The 25,086-nt window shown below is 36.8% G+C and overlaps 1 protein-coding gene across 4 annotated transcripts in view; it reads left to right on the top strand.

Annotated features, from left to right (window-relative positions):
- Positions 1–4,766: 4,766 nt before the first annotated feature.
- Positions 4,767–25,086, top strand: part of LOC102697689 (unc-79 homolog, NALCN channel complex subunit) — an 81,084-nt gene continuing 60,764 nt past the window's right edge. For 3 of the 4 annotated variants that reach the window (XM_015351052.2, XM_015351053.2, XM_015351051.2), the window contains exons 1-10: positions 4,767–5,040; positions 8,720–8,840; positions 14,517–14,821; positions 16,518–16,688; positions 17,831–17,926; positions 19,880–19,935; positions 20,338–20,467; positions 21,499–21,563; positions 22,053–22,141; positions 24,317–24,357. In XM_015351052.2, coding sequence (XP_015206538.1) covers positions 5,019–5,040; positions 8,720–8,840; positions 14,517–14,821; positions 16,518–16,688; positions 17,831–17,926; positions 19,880–19,935; positions 20,338–20,467; positions 21,499–21,563; positions 22,053–22,141; positions 24,317–24,357 — 1,096 coding nt within the window. In that variant the 5' untranslated portion in view covers positions 4,767–5,018. The remainder of the gene's footprint in view (positions 5,041–8,719; positions 8,841–14,516; positions 14,822–16,517; positions 16,689–17,830; positions 17,927–19,879; positions 19,936–20,337; positions 20,468–21,498; positions 21,564–22,052; positions 22,142–24,316; positions 24,358–25,086) is intronic. The other variant, XM_015351054.2, reaches the window with a different exon arrangement.

Raw genomic sequence — 25,086 nt, 5'->3', positions numbered from 1 at the left:
TGCTAACGTCTTCAGCAGTGCAGAATTCTTCATTAAGGAATTTCATTCGCAATGATTAATCATATTACACTACTGCATGGATGCAGAGCCTAATCAACTTTAATAACTCTCACCACGTACCACAGTTAAAGGTTCTGCTTCTGTATTTTGGGGTTCTTGGTCATTCCGCTTCTTTGAGGTCCCAAACCTCTTCTTTCCTGGGTCCATTTGCTAATGTCATTAAAGCGTCCTTCAAATGCCCCCCAAAACATTATCCCTGTTTCTCCATTTACCTCAAAAGGAACAATACAGATATAGGTAAGTCAGGTGAAGGTATTTGCATTCACCATTTTCAAGCTCGATTCTGTTAGCGGCCTTGCAATTCTCTTTGTTCCCGCTTCTCTCTTCATTATCCAGCCCCCCCCGTTTAGCAACCAGAACCATCACCAGTACCTACTCACTGGTCTGCTAACTAAAGCCAGCTTCAGCATTGATCCCTTATTGGTCTCTCTTGCAGGATGGGCGCAGCCTCATCCGCAGCACAATGATAAATACAGTTTCTAATCTCTATACTGTACTTAATCCAACCTACCTAAAGCTTCAGCACAGCCAAACTTTTATTAAGAATTCTGCATCCATGGCATTTGTATCTCCTTTCGTGGGTACTGTTAGCCTCATTTTTACATGAGTGAGTTATACAAAACAAGCTCCGAATCCAATTTGTCTCTGTATCAGAGTTATTAGGAACTGATTGAACATCTAAAGTGACAATAGCTAAAGATTTGTCAGCAAAAGTATGCATCATGGTTAATAGAGGATGTCTGCCCATTTTTGTATGCTTGACAAAGGAAAACTTAATGTTGCGCATTATTTTCCTGTTATACCTTTTTTATTAATTGTTTGCATGTCATCTTAATGAAAACATATTTACATGGTATCCCACATAAATCATATTTTAAAGGCCATAAAATATGCAACTATAAAACGGGTTCAGAGCTGTTGTGAAGTACGATCACCTTTGAATAGATTTCCACAGAAGTGTAAGACGTATTTGTGACACATATAGTGTGTTTGCAATTTTTTATTTGATTTGTATATTTCAGAAGGAAAAAAAAAGTCATTTTGGAATGATATTGACAATATCTTCACACAATGCTATGAGCTCCAACACATGAGACAAATACTTCCAATATCGGCCAGCAGCTATATCACCCTACAACTCACAATTGGAAACCCACTGAAGCTGAGCAGGTGTGAGCCTGGCCAGTACCTGGATGGGGGACCTCCTGGGAAAGCTATGGTTGCTGCTGGAAGAGGTGTCCAGTAGAGGGTACTCACCCTGTGGTTTGTGTGGGTCCTAATACCTCAGTACAGTAATGGGACACTAAAGTGAAAAAAGGCGCAGTCCTTCGGATGAGATGTAAGACCAAGATCCTGACTATCTGTGGACATGACAAATACCATGGTGTTTTTTTAAAAGAGTAGGAGTCTTATCCCATTGTCCTGCCAAACTTCCCGTTAGCCTTTACCAATCATGGCCTCCTAATAATCCCTATCTATGAATTGGCTTCATCACTCTGTTCTCCTCCCCACTAATAGCTATTGTGTGGTGTGGCGCACTATGGCTGCCGTCACATCATCCTGGTGGGGATGCACATTAGCTCAGTTTGAGTGAAGTATTATTATTATTATTATTATTATTATTATTATTATTATTATTATTATTATTATTATTATTATTATTATCTTTCTGCACAACTGTCAACATATGGCCATACAGGGAGCACAGGGGCAAGTGAACAGATTCTAATGTTTTACTCAACATGTGCTAATGCTGTTAAATGTGAATAGTGTGTCAAAACGGATTATATTAATAAGACTGGGCTTTAGTCAGATAGATAACTATACAGGCATACAGTTACCGTACTTGCTGAAAGCACTGAAAAAATTATCCATAAAATGATTCACATATTATGGTACTTAATTGGTGCCACTGGATATTCTAATGAAAATGTTACACAGAATGCAGATTTTCTGTGACTGTGATGATGCTGTCTCTCAAAGATGTTGGTAAGAACCATTCCATCCATTCATTCATTCATTTTCTTACTCCTCTATCCAGTACAGGGAGCTGGAGTCTAATGCTCTGCATGGGTGGCCAGTCCATCACAGATAAGGGACATTCACACAATATAATGACTCTGAGCCTCTATTGGTGGTGCATTTGTCCCATAATTACCATCAACGACGACATTGATGGTTTAAAAACAAAATCTCACCCTTTGTTGCGCACAGAAAAAAAATCAAGGCTTATCCTTCAGAAAACCAAAACACCATCAACACAGACATAAAATTTAAAAAATATAGTAAAAAATTAAACATAAGTTTAAAATTCTTCATAAAAAAAAACGAATGGAGCTGCCTAGAAATGGGCTTAACCTGTAAGTCTTTCCAGGTAGGGACAAATTGAGACAAGGCTTCCTCAGCAACAACTCCCCCAAATGAACTAAGTCAGGGGATTAAATCTCTTGCTTAGGCAATACCATGGCAAAAAAAATATAAATGAAAGGGTACATTTACCCCAATATAAAGAACAAAACTAATTACATATTAATGACATATCAGTGATAATACTGTTGATCAAAACTGTTGTATATATCCAAGAGATATTATGCTGTCCCAAATCTGTCCAGTATTTACAAAGCGACCTAGCTCACCTGACAACTTCAGGATGGTCTACCACAACCTTTTTATAACCTTAGTATTGCAAGTTCTAGGACTGGCAGGTGGGGACAGTTCAGAAGATGGCCTAAGAAACAAGAAATGGAAAGGAAGGTTTTGCTTTCCATCTTTCTGAGATAGGAAAAGTTGATCTTGGCAAAGAGCAACATAAACCCTGAAGGTCATCCTTTTCCTCCCCACTTTAGCAAAAGCTGAAAGTCTGTTTATTTTTCATCAGGGGAATTCTACATTGTAAATCGTTTCCTGGAAACCAGATAGACATACTATCAAAAAATAAATAAAATAAACTTTTAAATAAACAGCCATTACCCATGTAGCACTACAGAAATAAAATACAAATACAATACAATACAATATCTTCTCATCTCTTTTTCTCTCTTTTTTTGTTTTGTTGTTTAATGGAAGCTACTGCACATAGATTGTTCCTCAAGGTGCTCTGGGTTTTAAGTTCAGCTAAAAGTTCTCTGTTACCGACAGATGAATTAATCCAAGTTGAAGCACTAGTTCTAAAAAACAGTAAAAAGTTAATGAATGGAAGCTTTTCAGTCATACATGTTTGATGTAAATCTACATTTTTCTATAACAGAAGCACAAAAGCCAAGAAATAAAACAGAAATAATAAATAAATAAGATTCAAATAATGCTGAATATTAATGAAATCTACATGATTTTTTAAAGCTATGTTTTTTTATTGTTAGTCACATGGTGTTATTAAACATAAGTTAAATATAACTGTATATAAATATGCAGGTAACTTGTTTTGTCATATATTTCTTGTACAAATACCACATTAACAGTACTGTAGTCCCCATGTGAACTAGTTTAATCTTAACTGTTACTAGAGTTGAGTTACCCATGAAGCTATTATGTCAAGGAATGTCTCCAAATGTCTTGGAAAAAGTTTCTGCACAAGCCAACATCCTCATTGATCAATAACACAGCTACATTATTATAATTTATTATAGTTTGTTCATGTCTTTGTTTGTGATCAGAGGTTTAAAGCATGTGACATCTGCAATGATAGAACAATTATAAAGAATATTACTGTTGTGAAGTTGTGAAGAACACAACTGTTCATTAAAATGTTGCATAGGATTGTGCCTAACATTCAACACAAGGGTTAAAGCCCAGAACTCTAAGTACAAAAAAACTGCATGAAGTAAATAAGAGACTATTTTTTTTTACATGGAAATTTTCTATCATAATATAGAAGAGAGGACAGGGCATTTCGACTTCTTGGAAGAAGCAGCTGTGTGTATATGGACAAAGTTATAAATGCATTGTTTTGAAGGTTGGAGTAACATTTATGGCAGCTTTTAAATCCTGGTCTCTGAGGGGTTTCTGATTCAGTAAGGTATATAGGTCTATAGAAAGCTTACATTCAGACAATTAGACATAATCTTTCAGTTCATGAAACTCTGGTACAGGAACCTTAAAGTGAATAAGCAACAAAACCAACAAGAACGTACTAATGAATGAATAAGGAATAGTGACCATAAAGTTGCACTGTTGAAACCAATGATCCTCGGTGAAACATAAACCAAAGACCACAAGAAGAAACTAAGGAGAACAACTTTTAACTTACAATAACGCACAAAAAAGTTTTTGGAGCTTGGAATTTCAGCTGTACTGAAACGGTCACCCTGGCTTTCTTCGGGAAACACATGGATAAGATTATCTACAAACGTTGTCAATCCTCATTAACATATTAGAATAACCATTCGACGGAGAGCGTTTTTGTTTTACATATCTTGATGACATTTGAAACCATCTGTTGCTTACAAAAGGATAGCGCCTTTGAAACAACTGCAGAGAAATGGATATGACACTTCAAATAATTGATTCTACAATAAAACGACATAAAACTGCCTTGCCCTGACAATCCAAACAGACCGAAAATCTAAAAGAGAAAGATGGAGGGTCGCACTAAAAGAAAATCATTTTATGAATGGCAATTTGTCAGTGCTGGATCAATCCATTTGTTGCAAAAGGTGTGTTTAGCTCCTATAATTCATCAGCCGTCTTTTTGGAAGGAACAGTTGCAACTACAGTATAGACGGTGGTATGACACGGATTAAAGCTGGATATACCAAGACGCTGGTTATTAAAAGAACCCTCTCACGATGCTGAGCTTAGGTTAAAAATAAGACTTAGTAACGCCTAGACATTAGTGGTATAAGCAAAGCCAGCAAGAGCGCAAGGGGTTCATTCACTTTTGTTACTGATCGGGACTAAGAAAAAATACACCGCAGGGACGAAAAAGCGTTGATCTGTTTTTTTCGAGAAAGGCTTTGAACATGTCTACAAAAGCAGAACAATGTAAGTAATACATGATACGGGTTATTTCTAGGGGTGTAATGGCAATTGTCAGAATTAACTGCAAATCAAATCACGGTAGCTGTCCTTGGTGATGAAACCATGGTTGCTAAGGCAGGTTGCAACACGTCCATGCTATGCAGAGGGTGGCAGGGAGGTTGAATTAAAAAAAAACAACATTGTTTTCTTCTAAAATAAGGCAAACAAGCTAAAAATTGTAAAAACAGCAGCAAACATGTAATTTTTAATTGAGGTCAAGAATCCTACCAATGTGGCTAGGCTGCATTTTTAATTTCAAGGTCGATGAAGAAATCTATCACTTTCAGATTGTATCGCAATATGGAGGAAAAGGGTAAATCACAAAGCAAGTCCTACCTGTTATGTTACGTTTAGGACATGTTAAGAATAAAAAGGTGAAGCTTCTTAGATAATAATTGTTATGCTCATTTCGTTTTATTTAATATATAGAAGTTTGACTATTGAAATTAGTTATCAATACGTCAACCATATTTTATAAAATTAATTAACACAAAATGTAAGCAAAGGGATAGCTGTGTAGCATAGGTGTGCTGATAGAATGCACTCAGTTTACTATATACAAGTATAGTGTTTGAACTACATGTTAAAAAAACGAACCAATTCATTTCCCTCGCATGACACGAATAACATTAATATGGTTATTTTTGAAAATGCAAATTGGTCATGAAACGCCAAGTCTGCCCTGAATAATAAGCCTTAAACTGCTGATACAGCAATAATTTCATAGTTTAAGATGGTTGTGTGGCAAGAGACAAATGTATCTATTAATCCATTATTGTGAGTAAATGCAAAATGTATTACCTCATAATAAGTATGTAGTAGAAGTATTACCTCATACAGCAGTATTACAATCTCATTCAATATTAAAAAATATTCTGAACTTCAGATAGGTTCAGGAATTATTGGATGTTTTATAATTAAATGTATGCATTTCTTTTTAATAGTTACAAAATAGGATTCAAATTAATATTGTGTTAAACTGGAATTCAAGAAGACAAAAAATGCATTTTTTTCATCTTAAGTGACAGGAATTTTTTAATTTATGTAAAGATGCATGTTAACAGGAAATATTATGCATGCTTATCGAAATTGTAGGTTGATGTCCAACTTTGCCTCATAATAACTGGGCTGCTGTAATGCCACACTTTAGCTACGACAATGATAAGAACAGCATTTTTGCCTAAATAACTAGAATTGCTGCTTTTTTGGAAACCAGTAGGTCAGGCAAATTAGGGAAAAATCAGAAGAAAAGGGGATGGATGTAGGGGAAGTATTTAAAGGTCATGACTTGCTTTCAGTTAATAAAGTTTGTTGTACTATAGCTCATGCAATCTGACAGACAATTACTTGCACACTGTGTTTGTACCAACCTTTTTGCATGTTTGCATTATGAATTCTCTGTTGTTTGCAGATTGTGTTAGCAGAGGAAATTCTACAGCGATTTAAAGATCTTTTTTCATGTGCTATTGATCCTGATATTTGTTTAATGATTTTTCATCCCAAGGGACTCTTGACCAGGTTGGGAACAATTAAGTCAAGTGAAGTTACGAACAGTGAGAGCCTTTTGAGTCATAAAACTACAACACTGGGAGGCTGGGCTACATTAAGATATGAACGAGCCACGGTGACATTAAAGGTCAAAGACCCTTTCAGCTAATGAAAGGACTACATGTGATAGTAGTCTACCACAGAAAAGCTAGAAAGCCCTCAGGGTTTTAATCTGGGAAAGAGAGCAGATTTCTACTCTGTGTCACAGAGTCCATGGCAGCATTGTTTCTTTTTATAGTTGTGTGTTTTCTACAATTATGACGGAACCTCTTGTAGTGCTTGAAAATTGAGAAGGCATCTGAAATCTGTACCCCATTTCACTGGAGAAAACAAAAAGATCATTTCATTGATTTTTTGTGGGTTACTTAACATCAGGAATGGCTTCAAGCCTGACTCTCTATCTTTGTTTTCACTTTGCTTCATTTTGTTTTTTATCTCATCCTGCCTTATCTATAAGACATTCCTTTTGATGTAAATTTTGCTGCAAATTTTTCTGATTTAACTGTTATGTGCCGTGTTGTTTAACATTTCTGGCAGAAGGACTGATGAATGTGAAGATTCCATATGACCCATCAGGGAAATGCCTCCAATAAAGGAACAGGAAATAACCATAGCCTTAAGGATGCTAATACACATCCTGGCTTTGCTGGTCCCCTGTGGCCATAACCTCCTAGGGCTTTGGCACATAATTATCAAACATGCCCAGGATTTGGCAGTGTAGCATCACCAATGAGACCCTGAGCTAACCATGACTAATCACCATTTTTTCTCGTTTTAACTTACTTAACTTACAAGTCTGGTTGAGACCAATGGGGTTGTGTGCATTTGGTAGCCATTTTGAATAAAACAAAATCTACCTGCCTGGGTAGATACTTTTCCATCAATCACAGAGTAAGACCATTAACAGTGAAGAGCATTCTATATTTTATTCTTATTGAGTTGAAAGACTGTTTGCTATGTATTCTGCATTTCCTTATTCATATATTAAAAGGTACTGCAGATCCTGTAAACAAGAATTTGTTCTAGATATTTACAATCGCTTGCAAAAATATTCACCCCCTTCCAATGATGCCCCATTCTGTTTAATTACATATGACACATCCAGATTTTTCTTAAAAAAAAGTGAATATTCTGAATAGAAACATGAATGTTCAAACTGAATACTTCTAGAAGTGATGCTATACTGAAGTATATTGCCTTGAATATTAGATACGTTTTCTATGTCAAAACATCCAGCAAGGCCTCTGAGTTTGGTTGCTCAGCTTTGTGCAAACTGCTCCTCATGTATGCATTCATTCAGGAAGCTGATATCTACATCCTACAGTAGGTGCAGAAGCACCATACAGCAGGAAAACTGGATAACTCCACCATTTGTTCAGAAGTGCTCATTTCAATATGCTAGGGTTCTTCAACTGATACATTTCCAAACAGAACACAACTTGCTTTGATACTGACATTTGGAGAATCTTATTTTTAACTAAATAAGGAAGTTGTAATGTTCTTAGCCTAAGAAAGAGGGAGATGGTAAATCAAGTCATGAAACATAACTTTTTCAGTTACTGATAATGAAAAAAAAAGGTTCTGTCTTATTCCAACATGTAGGGATTAATCTGGGTTCAGAGTTCAGGTGGTATGCCCCCCCCTTATATTTAGCAACAAAGTGGGACTTTTATTTAACATCTCAAAAATTAGACGTTTTGAAAGTGTTTGAAGGGATAATTATTCCATTAAACATAGAACATTCATGTCAATTTTCAGGACATAAAAGAAGCTACTGTATTTGATAAGAGCTCTGTTGATTGATTGAATTCCAAACAAACATTTTTTTTTGGGTGGGGGATTAAAAGAGGAATAAGAAATGCAATCATTGCATGTTACCATATTTTTAAAACCTTTGACATATTTTGGAAATTAAGACAAAAAGGGAGTAATTCACAAAGACTTGTATTGAACCTTTAGAATTAATACATTATTAAAACGACAGCATGAAGCTTATACTTTGTGAATTCCCCTCTTTCCTCCAATGAACCTGACAAAGAGGATTGAATGTTGTCACCCATTTATACGTTTGTTACTCTGCTTTTTATTTGTTTAGTTGCCTCTAAGATACGGTACTTGCAAGAGTATCACAACCGTGTGCTTCACAATATTTACCCTGTGCCATCTGGAACTGACATAGCAAACACTCTGAAATACTTTTCTCAGACTCTGCTCAGGTAAGTGCTGAATGCAGGAACAGTGAGGTTAAGTAAAGCAAAAGGCTATTAATGCCTTTGAAATTATGGCTGCAAGATGAATTAAGGTCTGATATTCCTATGATCAAATCTATGCAGTTTATATTGGTGCCTGAATATTAAGGTATGCTATTAAGAATGCTTGAGGCCAAGGTGGTCTCATTTCTGAACATGATCAATGAATTAAATTGATTGTGCAGCTAAAGTAACAATATGTTATTTATGGTACACAGGCCACTCAATTTATTATGTTGTTGGTATAGTTTTTCGTTTTCTAAAACTATAAGCTTTAGCTGCTTAGAGAGCTAAATTATAACATACATTAAAAAATTTAGTTTTATCTGTCACATTCTTCAAAACATGTTGATTTAGCAAGACAGGACTTTTTATTTCTTCAGGCTAAACATCAAAACAACATTGTTGTATAGACTTTCTACAATTCCTGTTGCTGATTAATCCAATTTCTCAAATCCAGACAACAACCTTGGTGGTTCAATATCTATGCATTCAGGTCCTTCAAGTGTAAAACTTGATTACAGCTGGTTTTCAACATATCTTCATTTCAGTTGTGAAACTGGGGTGAAAATGTCAGAACAAAACAGAAACATTTCCAGAATCAATGATAATTTAGTGAAAACAAAGTTTAGTCTGTGAAAACAAATCTGGAAAGTGTACAAACGGATCTGGAATCAGGATGGAAATACCATTCTGGGGGATTTGTCAGGTTCTTAGGATGTTCATTTCTACTTAGTCTCAGTCACTGAACTTATCTAATTACTTATTCAATGGCAACCTTTTTCTAAGATCTTTTACAGATTAAGATTTAAAAGGTGCCCTTGGTTTATGGCTCAATATCTTCTAAATACATTGACTAGTAGTTTAGTTAATCAAATAAGAACTCTACTCTACTCATCTCAGGTGAAGACACTAATGGGAATGTGATGATACCCCTGTCTTTCAACATTAAAAAAAAAATTAAATAATTACATAGATTCTCAAAAGAGCATTAGCCACATACTTCCTAACATGCCCCTCAAAAGTCTGCAAATAAAACCATGTAGTATCTAGAGCTCAGCTTCTCAGTCTTAAAAAGTTTCTTCTTCAGCAGTGAGGTTCCCAGACTTTAGTTTGAAATAGCCTGTAATTTCCTCTACCCAAATTCCCTAGTTTCTGTAATATTAATATTATTACACAACTGTTTTCTGGACTCCTTTTAAAACACAACCATTAAATCTAACTAGATTATCAAGAATAATTTAATGTTTTGCCTGAAGAAAAAAAAGGAAAATGTTTTGGTAAGGTTTTAAATGAAATGTTACTAAACATGAATTCAGTTTGAACAGCACCTGATATAGGGAGCATAGGATCATTTTTTATCATGCCATTAAGGAAATGCTTTAGTACCAAAACCTTAAGATCAATTTAAAGTCATTTTGAATTATACGTGATATCAATAATTTCTGTCTTCTGATTAATGTAGTAGGTATTCATGCACTATTCAAATGGGTGGCTTCTTTACACCTGAAAACTGTGAGACCAAATATTCTCAACAAATTTAAAAGAAATATAGAAAAAAATCAGCTCTACATTCTCTGTGACATAACAGTAATTTATGTAGCTGCAGATGATGTGCTGCATAAAACATTATAAAGGATTTGACCAAATATGGTCTTAATACAGCCGATTTTGCAAGGATCTGTTGGCAGGCAATGCATCTCAGTTTATTTCATCTGAGTTTCTGTCGTTTAGTGTGTCGTGCTCACATGGAAGGGAAAGCAAAGCGCAATACAGCCAGACAAGCGGAAAGAGATAACGGCTTCCTGCGTCATTGTGGCCTTTCCCCTTAACTGGGCAGCACGTGAGAAGCTGTTGAAGGTTGACAGGCAGCTAATGCTACAAATGAAGCTGATGATCATTGCTCATAGGTGGCACTTCTGCTCTGCTGTGAGGAGGCCAAGGTTTAATTAACCAAATTGTTAGGAGAGCCAGATCTATTTAACCCTAGTTTGTGCATGATTCCCTGAGGCACTTTCTTTTTAAGGGAATGTGAATTGGCCTGTAGTTACCGAGTATCAGATTCTAGCTTTGCATCAGCCCAGGGGAGTTCCAAGGGGGCTGTGGTGAACTGACAAAAACAGACAAGGCAGACAGCACGTCCACAGCCTAGGGAATGAGGCTTAATGTGTTGCAGGATGCTGGGGTGGTTTGTTACAAGACGTTCCTGCCCACGTTTTGTCATGTCCAAAAGCAAGCTGTGAGGATCACGTGCTCTCTGTTTCTCAATGAAGTGTGGACAACACATGAGTGCAGGAAATATGAAATGCCATCAGGGCACTGAGCATCCTTTTTTGCAATTGTTTGCCTGGTATTATTAACACATTTATTATGGCATTTATTTTAAAAGGATAACAGAGCCATCCTGTTTTGATACAATAAAAGAAGTCCTGCACAGAATCTTTTTTGAATAAAATGATTCACTCCTTGTAAATGTCAATGCTTCTGGGGAACAGAACGCACATGATAACACAGTAGTGACCATTAGCAGGAACTATAGCCACTTAACAATTTTTTACGACCAGCAATGTAATGTCATACCAGCACAAGGCAGGTACTGTAGATACAATAAATGTGGTTTTATTCCGATAGCTATTCACAGCTTACAAAAAGGGTTCAGTCATAAAAAGTGAAGAAAAAACAAACAAAAATAGGATATCCACTATGGACACACACACAAAACGTAGCACTACTGTAATATCCCAGGCAACAGAAGAGCAAAACAAAAGAGAGAATGCCTGGAGAGAATTCCTTTCAGTCCTGTCTCTCTTGCCGTAATGTTCAAAAAAATACTTTGAACAGCAACACCTTCCCAAATCGGCTCTGTATGGCGTCCTTTTACTGAAACAAAAACTCAGTAAAGGATTTCAGTTGTCTCTGTGGCATCTTACTTGTTTTGACTGTCCTGACACCACAAGTTCTAAGATACCTCTTCTTACCCTGGCTGTCTGCAGCAAGACACAGGGTTAGAGAGGGAGGGCACAAATGAGCCCTCTAACCTCCACTGGCCAAGGCTTATGTACTGTATCTTGTTTGTGGCCAGAGGTCCAGGATTTGGAGATGTAAGCAGATGTAAACAACTGGGAGCTTCAGTACTTGTGGAACCAACAGTGTGCAGAATTTGTCAGGGGTCACAGTGCACTCTGTTTTTTTCTCTCTGCCCCACTGTTCCACACATCTAATGTGTCACCTCCAACTGGTTGGTAATTGATTGGCCTAGACCAAGTCCGATCTGTGCTAGCTGGAAGGAACACCTTAGAAGGAGAGGGAAGTAGACACAAGAGAAGAATAAACAACACAACACACCTGACAAAAGAACCAGCCATTATCTCCATAACTCAAGATAGCCCCCAAGCCACTGCCATATTCGCAGTGACATAAACATGATGTAGTGCTAAATATATTATTACTCCTTTATCACCTTTAGGAGGTCTGCTTTTTATTATACTTAACAGCAGAGAACTTTGTTTTGGCCTGGACAGAATTTTAATTTCAGTTTGTTGTATTTCTCAATACGTCAGGAGATTTTTCAGATTCTATTCTTAAATATTCTACATTCTTACGATGCATGCCTGAGACCATGTAAAATGGCCACAACAATATTTTTCCCATCACCGCTAAGTGATTGAATCAAGGTATAGTCGACAACGTAAAACATGTGCACATTACGTTACATTATTGTCAGGACGTGTATTGACAACACTGTTTGAAACAGTGGTTACGCAGTAAAGCACTATTTTAAAGATAATTGATTTGTAGTTTATGACTGCAAAAGGGTATGATGATCTTTTACTGTCAGTTATTCTGGCATCACTTTTTGGATTATTACCATGTTTTCAGTAGTCATTTTTTCCTAATTGCAAACTTGCTTACTAAAAAAACAAACATTAGTCATCATGGAGCTGAAGCACCTATAATAAGCCCAACTTCGCTGTGTACCTGCGGTATAAAATCTGTTACCTGAAATAAGAGAATGTAAACTAGGTTTCTTGAAAGAAATTAGTTTCCAGACAGAGAATGGAGCTGCTTTAAATATTTTATAAAAACCCAGCTGCGGAGAATGCTTTAAATGGTTTACATTGAAGAGCTGTGGTTAGCAGTTTTCAGATGTTAAAGGGGAGCCATGTCAGGATGTTACAGATAAGGTGTGAGCATATTATTACCCGCTGTTGCTTATTATACATTATATGGTGTAAAGAGTATAGAATTATTCTTATAGTAAATGTGGAGTTCTAGTATAGTACTGGCATGCTGATGTTTCATAAACTGGTCCATCTAAATAGAAGGGCAATATAAATGAGATTTCCTGAAAGTATGTGTTATATACTGTATACAGTGCAATGATAAAAAATTGCCATGATGAGATGCTAGCAAGTGGGAAAAGTGGCTTAAACACCACGTACCTAAATTCACTTTCCTGCTCAATTATTGGTTCACATGCCGGATGACAAATGGAAACGATAAAATTTGCTTAGTGAACTGCATGACTGAATGTTATTGAATACGTAAATGTATTTGAGATAAGATGCTATGAAAAAACATTTCTCATTTTTGTTTTAACAACATGTGAGGGAAAAGGTAGACCCGTAAGTTATAAATGTAAAACGTTGCCAAGATTTGATCTAATTAACAACAGTAATGATGCTGACACTAGACCTAGAATGCATGATATATTATGATTAGTTACAGATAAGATTCCCCCCCCCAAATAAAAAATAAAAATATAAATTTATTAAACTACTGCTTATGTTTCCAAAAAGAAAATAAAGCCAATTTTGCAGACTAGGGAAAGCACACACAAACCTCCATTGCCATTAGCTCACAAGCATAATGCTATTGGTCATCAATTTTAAGCAACCTATTATTTTTTCTTTATAGTTTTTTCCCTACTGTAGTTTAGTTATATTTTTTTAGACCTAAATCCATATGCCTGTTGGATTTCATTATTTCTGAATGATACTCAAACAGTATCATAATTTATGCATACAGACATTATTTTTGATGCAATAAACATGTGTTGCTTCAGGGGGCTTACCTAACTGACACACATGTTTATTTCTTGCTGACGCATGTTTCAGATAGTGCCACCCCTGTAGTTCCCAAACGATTGGACGCTAACTTGTACACAAAAAGCTGTTAGTTACCATCGGCTCCTGAGCAATATGTAACTGATTTGCTTCAATACGAATTTGATCAGCTTGCAGTTCGCTTTAAACGTCAAGCATGGGGCATTGCTCTGTTTGAATGGGAGGGTAACAGCTGCCCTCTGGTGAAGTATGGGGTTGTCACTGAAACATGCCTTTTTTTATAGTTTTGCTCCTTGCCACCAGATAGCGCATGAGATGCAGTGGTCATTGCAAACGTTTTGTAGATGCCTGGCTTTTTAAGCTGGAAAGGGTATAAAAATATTTAGAAAAGGAAAAAAATAAAATCTCCCTCCATGCTGGAATGAGAAAAGCGTGCCTTCCAAAGCCAAGTCAAGACACTGCATCCTATGTGAGATTTATCTGGGTTTTTTATTACGTTGTCTGTAGTGTCATTTCAATGTAATGTGCTGTTTCTTTGTGTCTTTGTTGTCTCTTTTTTTCTTTGTCCCCGGAACAGCATTCTATCCCGCACAGGCAAGAAGGAGAACCAGGATGCTTCCAATTTGGCAGTGCCCATGACCATGTGTCTTTTTCCTGTGCCATTCCCACTCACACCATCTCTAAGACCACAAGTCAGTTCCATCAACCCTACAGTTACTCGCTCCCTCCTTTACAGCGTGCTGCGTGAATCCCCGTCTGACCGCGGGCAGCAAAGTCGTGACGCACAGTTGTCAGAGTACCCCTCTCTGGACTATCAGGGGCTCTATGTGACGCTGGTGACCTTGCTTGACCTTGTACCATTGCTCCAGCATGGTCAGCATGGTAAGTTGTTTTTGGATGTCTTCGCTATGCAACCCGTGATCCTTTCGAGCTGTCATTTACCTGACTTTTTTGTCGCTGTAGAGTTTGCATAGGACCTTTAGAAAGTGATTTAGCTAACATTTTCTCAGTGGAAATATTGAGACACCCTTACTTTAAAAAAAAATCAAATGTTTTAAGATAGAGGGAACTTTTGGAATTAATCTGCCAAGTGAAAAGGCATAAAAAACACAGTCATCTGGGTGCAAAGATGAGGTGAAATAAACGTTACTATAGTAAGGACAAAAAATGAATAATTTGGTAGAAAAACAGGCCAACACTAATGCTAAAGACAAGCCATATTAAAACATGGCACATTGCCCAGCATTTTACTTGAACAGTATGTCTTCATCAAAGATTCTAATGTAGTCTGTTTGCTACTGATCAGTTCGTAATAAAGCCACAATACAGCCTTTTCTGATCTATTCTCTTCAACCGAGGTTGTGTCAAGCAGCTGTTACCAAATGTCTTTCCACTTGTCTTTAGGGGACAAAACAGACTTTATTGGCTTTATCCTGCACTTTTCTTTCAGTACTTGTACTTTGTCCAAGATTCCTATCTATGACATTTTTTTCAGAAGCAATTGAATAGACAATAATCTGAAAGGTTATTTGGAAAAAAAATAGTGAAAAGAAAATTTTTGTTTGCTTATGGATGTTGTCAGATCCAAATGGTTATGAAGTTCATAGTCATAACGATTAGAATGTGGGATTTTATCCTGTTATAAGACTGAAAATTGAATGTTATTCAAGTAATAAATATTGAGTTTTTTATTTTAGATTCTCAAAACTTAAAATATTTTTGGATATCCTGCTGCTAATGTTCAATACATGAAGTTAATAAATCCTGAAATGTTAGTCAATAAATGCCTCACTAACTTTAATTTCAATTACCTTTGTAATTATATTTTTTTTGATCAATTCCGCTTGTAACAGTGGTATTGTTTTCAGAAGGTTTAATACTTTAGGTGTTATTTTACCCAATTCTCAATATTATTGAATGTGTTAGCCAAAAGCTTTGTTTCTGTATAATTTTTTTCATTATTTCTGAAACGCTCATAGAAGTTATTTTTTTATCTTCATAAAAATTAATTAATCAATTAATTAATGCTTTACTTAAATATATCTGCCTTTATACATTAATGACTTGCCAGCTAAACACAGAGTTAAAAGTACTTTTACTTTTTTATTTTTACCAAATCATTAATAGACTTAAACAAACTGATGTAAAAGCTTCTTAAAATAAATTCTCAGTTTGAGGACATTGTACATTTGATGTGAGCCAACAAGCTATTGTAAACACTTGTATTGTTATTGCAGTGTACTAATTAAAAGCATTGTGGTAATGTGTTTCTCTTAATCCCTAAAAATGAACTCTTACTAAAAAGTTACTTTACTGTGGACTCTTAACACTATAACTCACATCTACCTAACAACTCCCTGTTACAGCAGCATTAATTGACAGTCCATTTATTCTGAAAAGTCAATTTTGCCAGCCTTTGCCAAAAATAAATCATACATCTGCCAAAAGTTTTGAATGAGGGTTATTGAAATGATGACACACTAACAATGAAAATGGTCCTTGTTTTTAGCACATTCATGTGAAAACATCTGCACTTGCTTACTTATTTTCTTTCTTCCTTTACTTTCTCCCTCTGCAGATCTTGGACAGTCCATATTTTATACCACAACTTGTCTCCTGCCTTTTCTCAGTGATGATATTCTGAGCACTTTACCTTACACTATGATTTCCACATTAGCCACGTTCCCTCCATTTCTGCATAAGGACATCATTGAATACCTCAGCACATCGTTTTTGCCGATGGCCATTTGTAAGTCTAACACTTTGCTTTCTGTTAGTAACAAAACCTATAGGATAGAATTGCCATTTACAGCAATAGCCAGATGACTCCTTTCTAGTCCATTACAAGTGTAGCAATTAGCTCTAGAGACTAGTACAATCCCACAAAATCAGTAATGACATAAAATACTTTTTGTTTGTAAATGCATTTGTATTTAATTGGGAGTCTGACCAGCTGGATGAGGTGGAACTCACTTTGATTTAGAGTCACTAGTCTCAAACAAATCATTATTTGAGAGGTTTGAATATTATGTAAGGGAGAGCGATACAAAATGTGGAGGTGGATAACAGGTGGAGTCAAACATTGTCAGTTAGAGTACAAGCTACTTGTGATGTCCTTCTCTTGAACTTTTGTTCAGAATTTCAGTGAAAGGAATGTTGTCTTACTTCCTGATCTCTCCCCAAAAATGTTATGGCCTACAACTTTGAACTTCATTCAATTTCTGTATTCATTTAAGCATAGAAAAGTACATTAGGAAGAATAAACATGGAGAATAATTTTAATGTAAGCTGAGCGATGTCTTTGATCTTCAAGGAAAGCTTGCATTAAGTGGGTAATTTATGTGGGAAGCTGGTCTTTACCAGGAACAATATACAGTCTGTTGTTTACCCTTAAGTCTTAAGTGAATTAACTTACGTGACTGCAGTCACTTACAGTATCTTTGGTCAGTAAATTTAGCAGTCTGCTATGACCATTATTTCACTTTGCACAACTCCAGACAACTATAAAAATAACAGTGGAACCCGTGATCAGAGGTATATACTCAAAATGTGAATGCGCCGAATCAAACAGCTTAATTGTTGATTAAATAAAGGTTATTCCCTATCCAAACATTATTTTTAAAGAGATGAGAGTGATATAGATAATTTGTTTTAATTTGTGAAAAATGTCAAGCTCCATTAAGTTATAATGACTTTTTTATAAAGGAACTATAGAACATCAAACATATTTTCAAATGTCTTTTTCCCACTCTGTTGTAAACTCAGTTTTTGTGCCCCTGATTAAATGTATTTAGGCCAAAAGTTGTTTTTTTGTGCAATAAAGCTTAAAAATCTATAAATTCTGGATTATTAGCTGAAACATTTTCCCCTTCCTTGCATTTCTTTTGTCAGTGGGCTCCACTAGAAGAGAGGGAGGAGTCCCAGCATTTGTTAATCTGTCGGCTTCCTCCATGTTAATGATTGCCATGCAATACACCTCAAACCCTGGTAAGTTGGAAGCAATAATAATAATACAATAATAATAATAATAATAATAATTGCTTACACTGTATATAGCGCTTTTCTGGACAGTCTACTCAAGGCGCTTTACAGGTAATGGGGACTCCCCTCCACCAATGTGCACCCCCCACCTGGATGTTGTGACGGCAGCCATTTTGCACCAGAATGCTCACCACACATCAGCTATCAGAGGGGAGGAGAGCAGAGTAATGAAGCCAATTCATAGATGGGGATTATTAGGAAGCCATGATTGGTAAGGGCCATTGGGAAATTTGGCCAGGACGCAGCGGTTACACCCCTACTCTTTTCGAGCAATGCCCTGGGATTTTTAATGACCACAGAGAGTCAGGACCTCGGTTTATGTCTCATCCGAAGGATGGCGCCAGTTTACAGTATAGTGTCCCCGTCACTATACTGGGGCATTAGGACCCACATGGACAGCAGGGTGAACGCCTCCTGCTGGCCCCACTAACACCTCTCCTGGCAGCAACCTTACTTTTTCCCAGGAGGTCTCCCATCCAGGTACTGACCAGGCTCACACCTGCTTAGCTTCAGTGGGTTGCCAGTTGTGAGTTGAAGAGTGATATGGCTGCTGGCCATATCATGCACGAGGCACTACATTTAAGGTTGGCTGTTGTGTTAAACAATATCTTCTTGTACTCTTAAGATTAAGTATTGTACACTGTGGAGCCTATCATAGCAATTGTGTGTCTCTGCATGTTGCCTAATAATATCAATCAGAAAAGGTAGATAATTTCACAAATGTGAAAAATACATGGCACTGAGCCATTACTATATGACATCAGTGTTGGAGATAATACATTGTTGCTATTATGGTGATGTGAAATTCAAATTCGTATATGGGGGTCATACTTGGATGTTTTTCAAAAGTTTCCAGAAGCATATTGTTAAGGCACAGCAGGTTTAGACAAGATGACAGACCTTGTCTGGACAACATACTGTCCCTCAGAAGGCTGTGGGAATGAGCTGATGCCCTCAGTCATTTGACCAGGTGCTGGAAGACGGTCAGGTGACAATTAAAAAATCAGAGAGCAGAGACTTTTTGGTTGGTTTGTCATCGAGACAGAGGGTAGATCCTCTGTGTGTGACTTCACCAGAAGGAGAAGGAGTGGACTGACCAAGAAACTAGAAAACCTGTGAGGGGCTGAGTTTTGGAAAGTCTGTATCTAGATGGTTCTATATCTTATCCACACAAAAGAAACTGTGATTCAGCACACTTCGAATTTTCTAAGGCTTAGTTAGCTGATCCTAGAACTGTAGAGCTACATAGCATGTTAAACAAACATAAGTGGCATTGTAATAGTATTGTTTATATTTTTATTGGAATGTAAATGAGAAAATAGTTAGTCATTTTTTGTCTTGTCTGTGGTTTGGTGATAATCTAACCTTCAAAGGGAATAACAACACCCAACAATAAAATGTATTCAGTAATTTAATTTTAATCATAATTTTAAGATTAATCATATAATATATGACTTAATCTGTTTGAATGAGAGCTAACATCCTGGCCAGAGGACAAGGAGGTGGGCACCCCATGCAGAGTGAGGAGTGAACTAAATATCATTTATTTAAAATTTAGTAAATCATGGAATGATTTAGAGTTAGAGACACTGAGGTAAAATTGAACTGGGCTGCTGTCCCTCTCAAATGTTTGCTCCTTTAAAAATGGGCAACTCCAGTATCTGAGATTCAATAGCTCCCTTTAATTCTGATTTTGAAAACAATTTGGAAATAATTATGTGGATAGGAAGTGAAATCATCTGTTTCTTAGTCCAGTATCTGAAAGTATTGGTTGGACTCAATATTATATAGTATGAAAGATTACTAATAATCTGACCTAAGACAAAATCATGATTTTTGCTGTTGAATGAAAAATGGTTTTATGAGACTAATTAATTCACGTGTTTTTTTTTTTCTCAGTGTACCACTGTCAACTATTAGAATGCCTTATGAAGTATAAGCAGGAAGTGTGGAAGGTGAGGCACACAAGATGACTTTTTTTCATGCTGAATTTAGCGACATACTTCACTGGTTGCATTTGAAAGAAATACATGATATTGTTGCAGTATGCAAGGATTTTAGCATACAGTAGTACAAAGCTGTAAGAAAAAACTGCTGGTAAACTATTAACAAATTTAACTATTAACTGTTAAATGAAAAAATGCAAATTTAGATTTCCAAAAGCTCCACTCTGCATGCAAAATGAGAATGTGAGTACTGGTTTTGTAGTACATTAGTCTTTCAATGAGAAGGTAACCAACAAGTATAAAAAATGATTATGTTTGTGGTGATAACAGGACGATAGTGAATGATGAGTTTGTTCCAGTATTTTGTAAAAAACATCCATACTGATCAGACCCTCCTATTGTATTTTGTAGGATTTGCTGTATGTTATATCCTATGGGCCTTCTCAGGTCAAGCCTCCAGCAGTGCAAATGCTTTTCCATTATTGGCCAAACCTGAAGCCACCTGGAGCAATCAGTGAGTACAGAGGACTGCAGTACACAGGTAGGTTTATGAGCAAGGGTGCAGTGATATCAAGATATAATGCATGGGAAAGAGAGTCAAAGTGAATGATAATCATAATAAGAAATATCTGGTGAGATACAGTACAAGTACATACAGTACATTGTATGTAATAATGAATAATAATAACAACCTTACACTCATATAGTGCTTTTCTGGACACTCCACTCGAAGTGCTTTATAGGTAATGGGGACTTCTCTTCCTCTACCAGCAATGTGAAGCACCCACCTGGATCACCAAAGTGTTTCAGTATGCTTACCACACATCAGCTATCAGTGAGGAGGAGAACAGAGTAATGAAGCCAATTCATAGATGGGGATTATTGGGAGGCCATGATTGGTAAAAAACAGGGGGAACTTATCTGTCTTCTAGCTCCTTTTATTTTTTGTTATATCCTAGCTCTTGCTAGGATATAACAAAAAAAAATTCCGCTCTGAACTGATCTGATTAATCTGACCTCTTTCAACAATTTCAGTTTAACAATTGCATTTTATGGCTTAGCTTAGATTTGTAACTTTGCAACAGCTGAAATGATGACAATCTATTGAATATATTGATTCTATTGGAGCTTATTTTTAGTGCAATATTTAAGGAACTGAGAGCTCAGCCCTGAGGGAAACCTGTAGAAACTGTGGCTTAATGTTAAGGATTATTGAGGAAAACTCAATAAGGAAGAAACTGTATTTGGAAAATACATGCATCTTAAACAGTTCTGTAAGCAACCAGAGCACCACCCAAAATAGTGATTGAGATCTGATTTTTGTAATCCAAGACATGTTTTCAATGGAAAACAAAAAAAAACCAATAAATTATCCTTTGATTTCTATGTGAAGATGACTCTTTTTGAAATGTACCACAAATCATGGTTCTGAAATGTCTAATAGATCAATGAATGTTTATCTCTGAAATGGTTGAATGATACTAAAATGAATGAAAAAACAGGTTGTATTGTCAATTTAGTGCACATGATGAACACTCATATCTGTTTCACCTTGCCTACTATTGTGTGTAGCTTGGAATCCCATTCACTGCCAACACATTGAATGCCACAATGCAATCAACAAGCCTGCTGTTAAGGTATGCATTACTTCTCATTTTAGCTTTCTGTTTTACCACCACATCTGTGAAATTTGTGCTAAGCTTAATTTCCAACCTGGCATAATTTCTAGAGACAGCTTGGATCTTGCATCACAACAGTGTGGTTTAGGTCCTTTTTACTGGGCTCCTGTAGCAAGCAGACTGTACTGCACAGGAGGTGACAATTACAAATTAAGATTTTTGTATTTAAAGTGTGCTGGTAGTTGAGTTCTGAATGAATGACAATCAGCCAATACATTACACTATCTGATGTTCATGATCTTCGTGTGATCTGACACACTTACATTAAAACTCATTAAAACTACAGTACATTGCAGTTGCATCAGAAGAGACAGGGAGCTGAAGCATTTTGAAATTGTCCTGGAACATGATCTTGTGTATCATGAACAGGTTTGTGCAAAGCCTGTCAATTCAGTTTGGTATGTACTTAATCGCTTGCTGACTTTTCCTCTGCTTCATTGGTTCCAGATGTGCATAGATCCCACACTTTCTGTGGCTTTAGGAGATAAACCCCCTCCACTGTACATATGTGAAGAATGCAGCCAGAGAATTGCAGGGTAAGTCTTTAAATAGCAAAATTCATACTGTGGTGCCAATCCCACCCTTAGGCCTTATCTCTTGAAAATGACATGGATTTTTCTTTACAATATGTGTTGTACCTCCTGGTTGTTAGTCACTTTGCTTTACTGCTGTGGCTCTCTTATCAAGAAGAAGACCATGCGTGCTTACCAAAGAACCATGCAATTGTACAGTATATGCCCTGTGACATGGTTTCATGATGCTGCCATTCTAGAAGCACCCAGTTGTGATAGCAACCATAATTGATGCACAGAAGTGATTCCTCATATAGCCCCTCCAAATCTGACAGTCCTGACAAGTGGGTCATTAAGGCTGAGAGATTCCTGATGGCCAGTAACAGTAATTTGAGTCTAGTTATGCTGGATTATTGAAGTCTGAATATCCTAGGAACTTCATGTTGAGGTATTCTTCCCAGAGAATTCTACTTCTATCACTGTAACAAAAATATGCAAACCCGAGTGGCTTTTATGTGTGCACACATTACAGTAAGTTTGCTCCCAAACGTAAAGTGATTGACACACATGTTGTCATGATTGTCATCCCTCCCCTAGAGAGCACTCCCTCCCCTTTTTTGTATTTTAGTTTCATTATTACGTTCACCTGCCCCTTGTTCCGCGTGCCTCCGAAGATCTGGGCTCAGTATTGGAAGGCTTGCCTATTTCCCGGGCTCTTGGGTAGCCCAAGGGCTGGTCTTATTCGCTGGCTTTCTGACCATGCGGGCTCAGAGCACCCGGATCTGTTATGATTTTAACTTCCTAGTTCCTGATTCCTTGTCCCCGTTCCTGTCTTTGGATGGGTCTCCTGCCTATGGACTTTTGGACTGCTTCCTGGTCTCCCCTTTTGGATTGTTTTGGACTTCGCCTGTGCCACGCCCCCGAGCACTGGAACACTGCAGTCACGCCCCTCTGTCAGTTATCCTGTCCTGATCCTGTCGTGTTTCCCTGTTGCCCTTCTCCAGTCTATTCCAGATTTTACTGTCTGCATAGGGTCCTAAATACACACTACATGGGACTGTAAACCGGCTCCCATTAAACATGTACTATGACACCTCTTGTCATTCCATATTTGAAATAAGAAGCATATCAAAAAGTAGCTTTCTTCTTTGTGTTCTTGAGACAAACCATAATATCACACTCAAACATGTTAATAATGGTTGAAAATACGTTTTTCAGTATATGAATATTTTTTTTAATTCATATGCTAAAATTAATATACCTGTACTCATATTACAAGACAAAAATATTTTGAAAGTGTTTTCTGGCATTTTCATACAGTACAATATCTGCTGAGGTATACCAGATTCTGAATTCTTAAAATAAAAATTTCAGTAAAGAATAGGTTCAACAAAAGACATAACGTTACTACAGTTTGATGAGTGGATCAGAATCCAAAGGGTCAGGGAGATACTGTACAGGTGGAATGCTGCTTTAGCACAGACAACAGGATTGTGAGAGAAGCACTCAGGGAATCTCAAGGAAAGGACCCAAATGACAGAGTGCCAGACAGAGGACTGGACAGGTATTAAAGTATCTGCCTCTGATGAGGTAATTAGTTTGTTAAGTGGGAGCAGGCAGGACAGACGTCTGACCTGAACATGTTCTCACGGCACCAGGAGGTATTTGAGTCCACTGCAGTGGTAACTAGGGGCTTGTACTTACCCTGGTGTTATGCCTACAGGGAGTAATTTCTGTACAGCATTCTAAAAATGCTGTATTATTAATCTGTTGTGTGATTTGGTTGTAAACCAGGATGAATATACAATATATACAGTATTATTTTGCAAGTTCAAAAAATAAGACACCATAGGAAGGGTCTGAATAATTTTACAAGGTCCTGTATATCTTATGTACTGTATATTGAAAATGTACCTCCAAATTCTCTGCATAATACTTTTAAACTTTTTTTTTAAGCAATTGCGGTTAAATGGTTATACTGGTCATTTCTTCACACTTTTGTAGTTGTATTTGTAGTTCATGCTGATTTATTTGATCTATTCTGAAACCTGCTCAGTTTAACTGGCAGGGCAGTGCTATTAGTTAAAGACATATTTTCCCAATGAATCACCTTTAAAATTAGATGTAAATTAAGAAGCTACTTATATTGTCTTCATTCATTTTTTGTATTATTTCTGTACTCATTTTTTCTTTTTCCAGGGACCATGCAGAATGGCTCATTGATGTTCTCTTGCCACAAGGTGAGTTGTACATTTGAAATTGGGGCAGCTCTTTTTCAGCCTCAAGTAGAGCTTAGATTCTCATGTTGTTTCACTTAGAGATGACAGAAGATGGGACCTGATGCCCTATTTATAGAGAATCGGAATCCATTTAAGAAGAGCAGAAGAAAGAACACATTGCTTTTGGAGCACAGGCCCCCAAGTGTATTTACATACAGAATAAGGAACAAATAAAGGTTAATTCTTTGATGAAAAGCAGAATTTCAGCTGTGGAACCTTCATCATCTGTTTTTTCTTCTGTTCAGTGTAAAATTAGAGGGTTCCCCACTCATACATAATATCATTATTATATTTATATAATAGATATAATACATATCTATGTAATATGTTGTATATGCTGCATATATATTCAGAAAATCAATGTCTATTTGTCTCTGTCTCTATATTTTTTAATACAGTGGTGTCAGTATATACAGAATTCAAATTTAAAGCCCATTATGTCAGACCTTACATTAAAGAACATTCATGTTTTTAGTTTTTCATTATTTGTGGCACAGACATGTAAAGATAACAGGCAATGATGACAGACCCAGGAGGGCAGGATAGCAGCCCCAGACATTGCAGAAACTGCTCACTGTCCATCATAATTCATTCCCCAAATCCATGGCCTAATGGGTAGGTGGGCAACCACTGGGCCTGGAACCCCGGGAGGTTTATTTTCTCCCACTGGGAGTTTTTATTTTCTTCTCC

The sequence above is a fragment of the Lepisosteus oculatus genome, chromosome 8, assembly GCF_040954835.1.
Source record: "Lepisosteus oculatus isolate fLepOcu1 chromosome 8, fLepOcu1.hap2, whole genome shotgun sequence".
NCBI classification, from domain to species: domain Eukaryota; kingdom Metazoa; phylum Chordata; class Actinopteri; order Semionotiformes; family Lepisosteidae; genus Lepisosteus; species Lepisosteus oculatus.
This window is presented reverse-complemented; position numbering and strand designations above follow the sequence as displayed.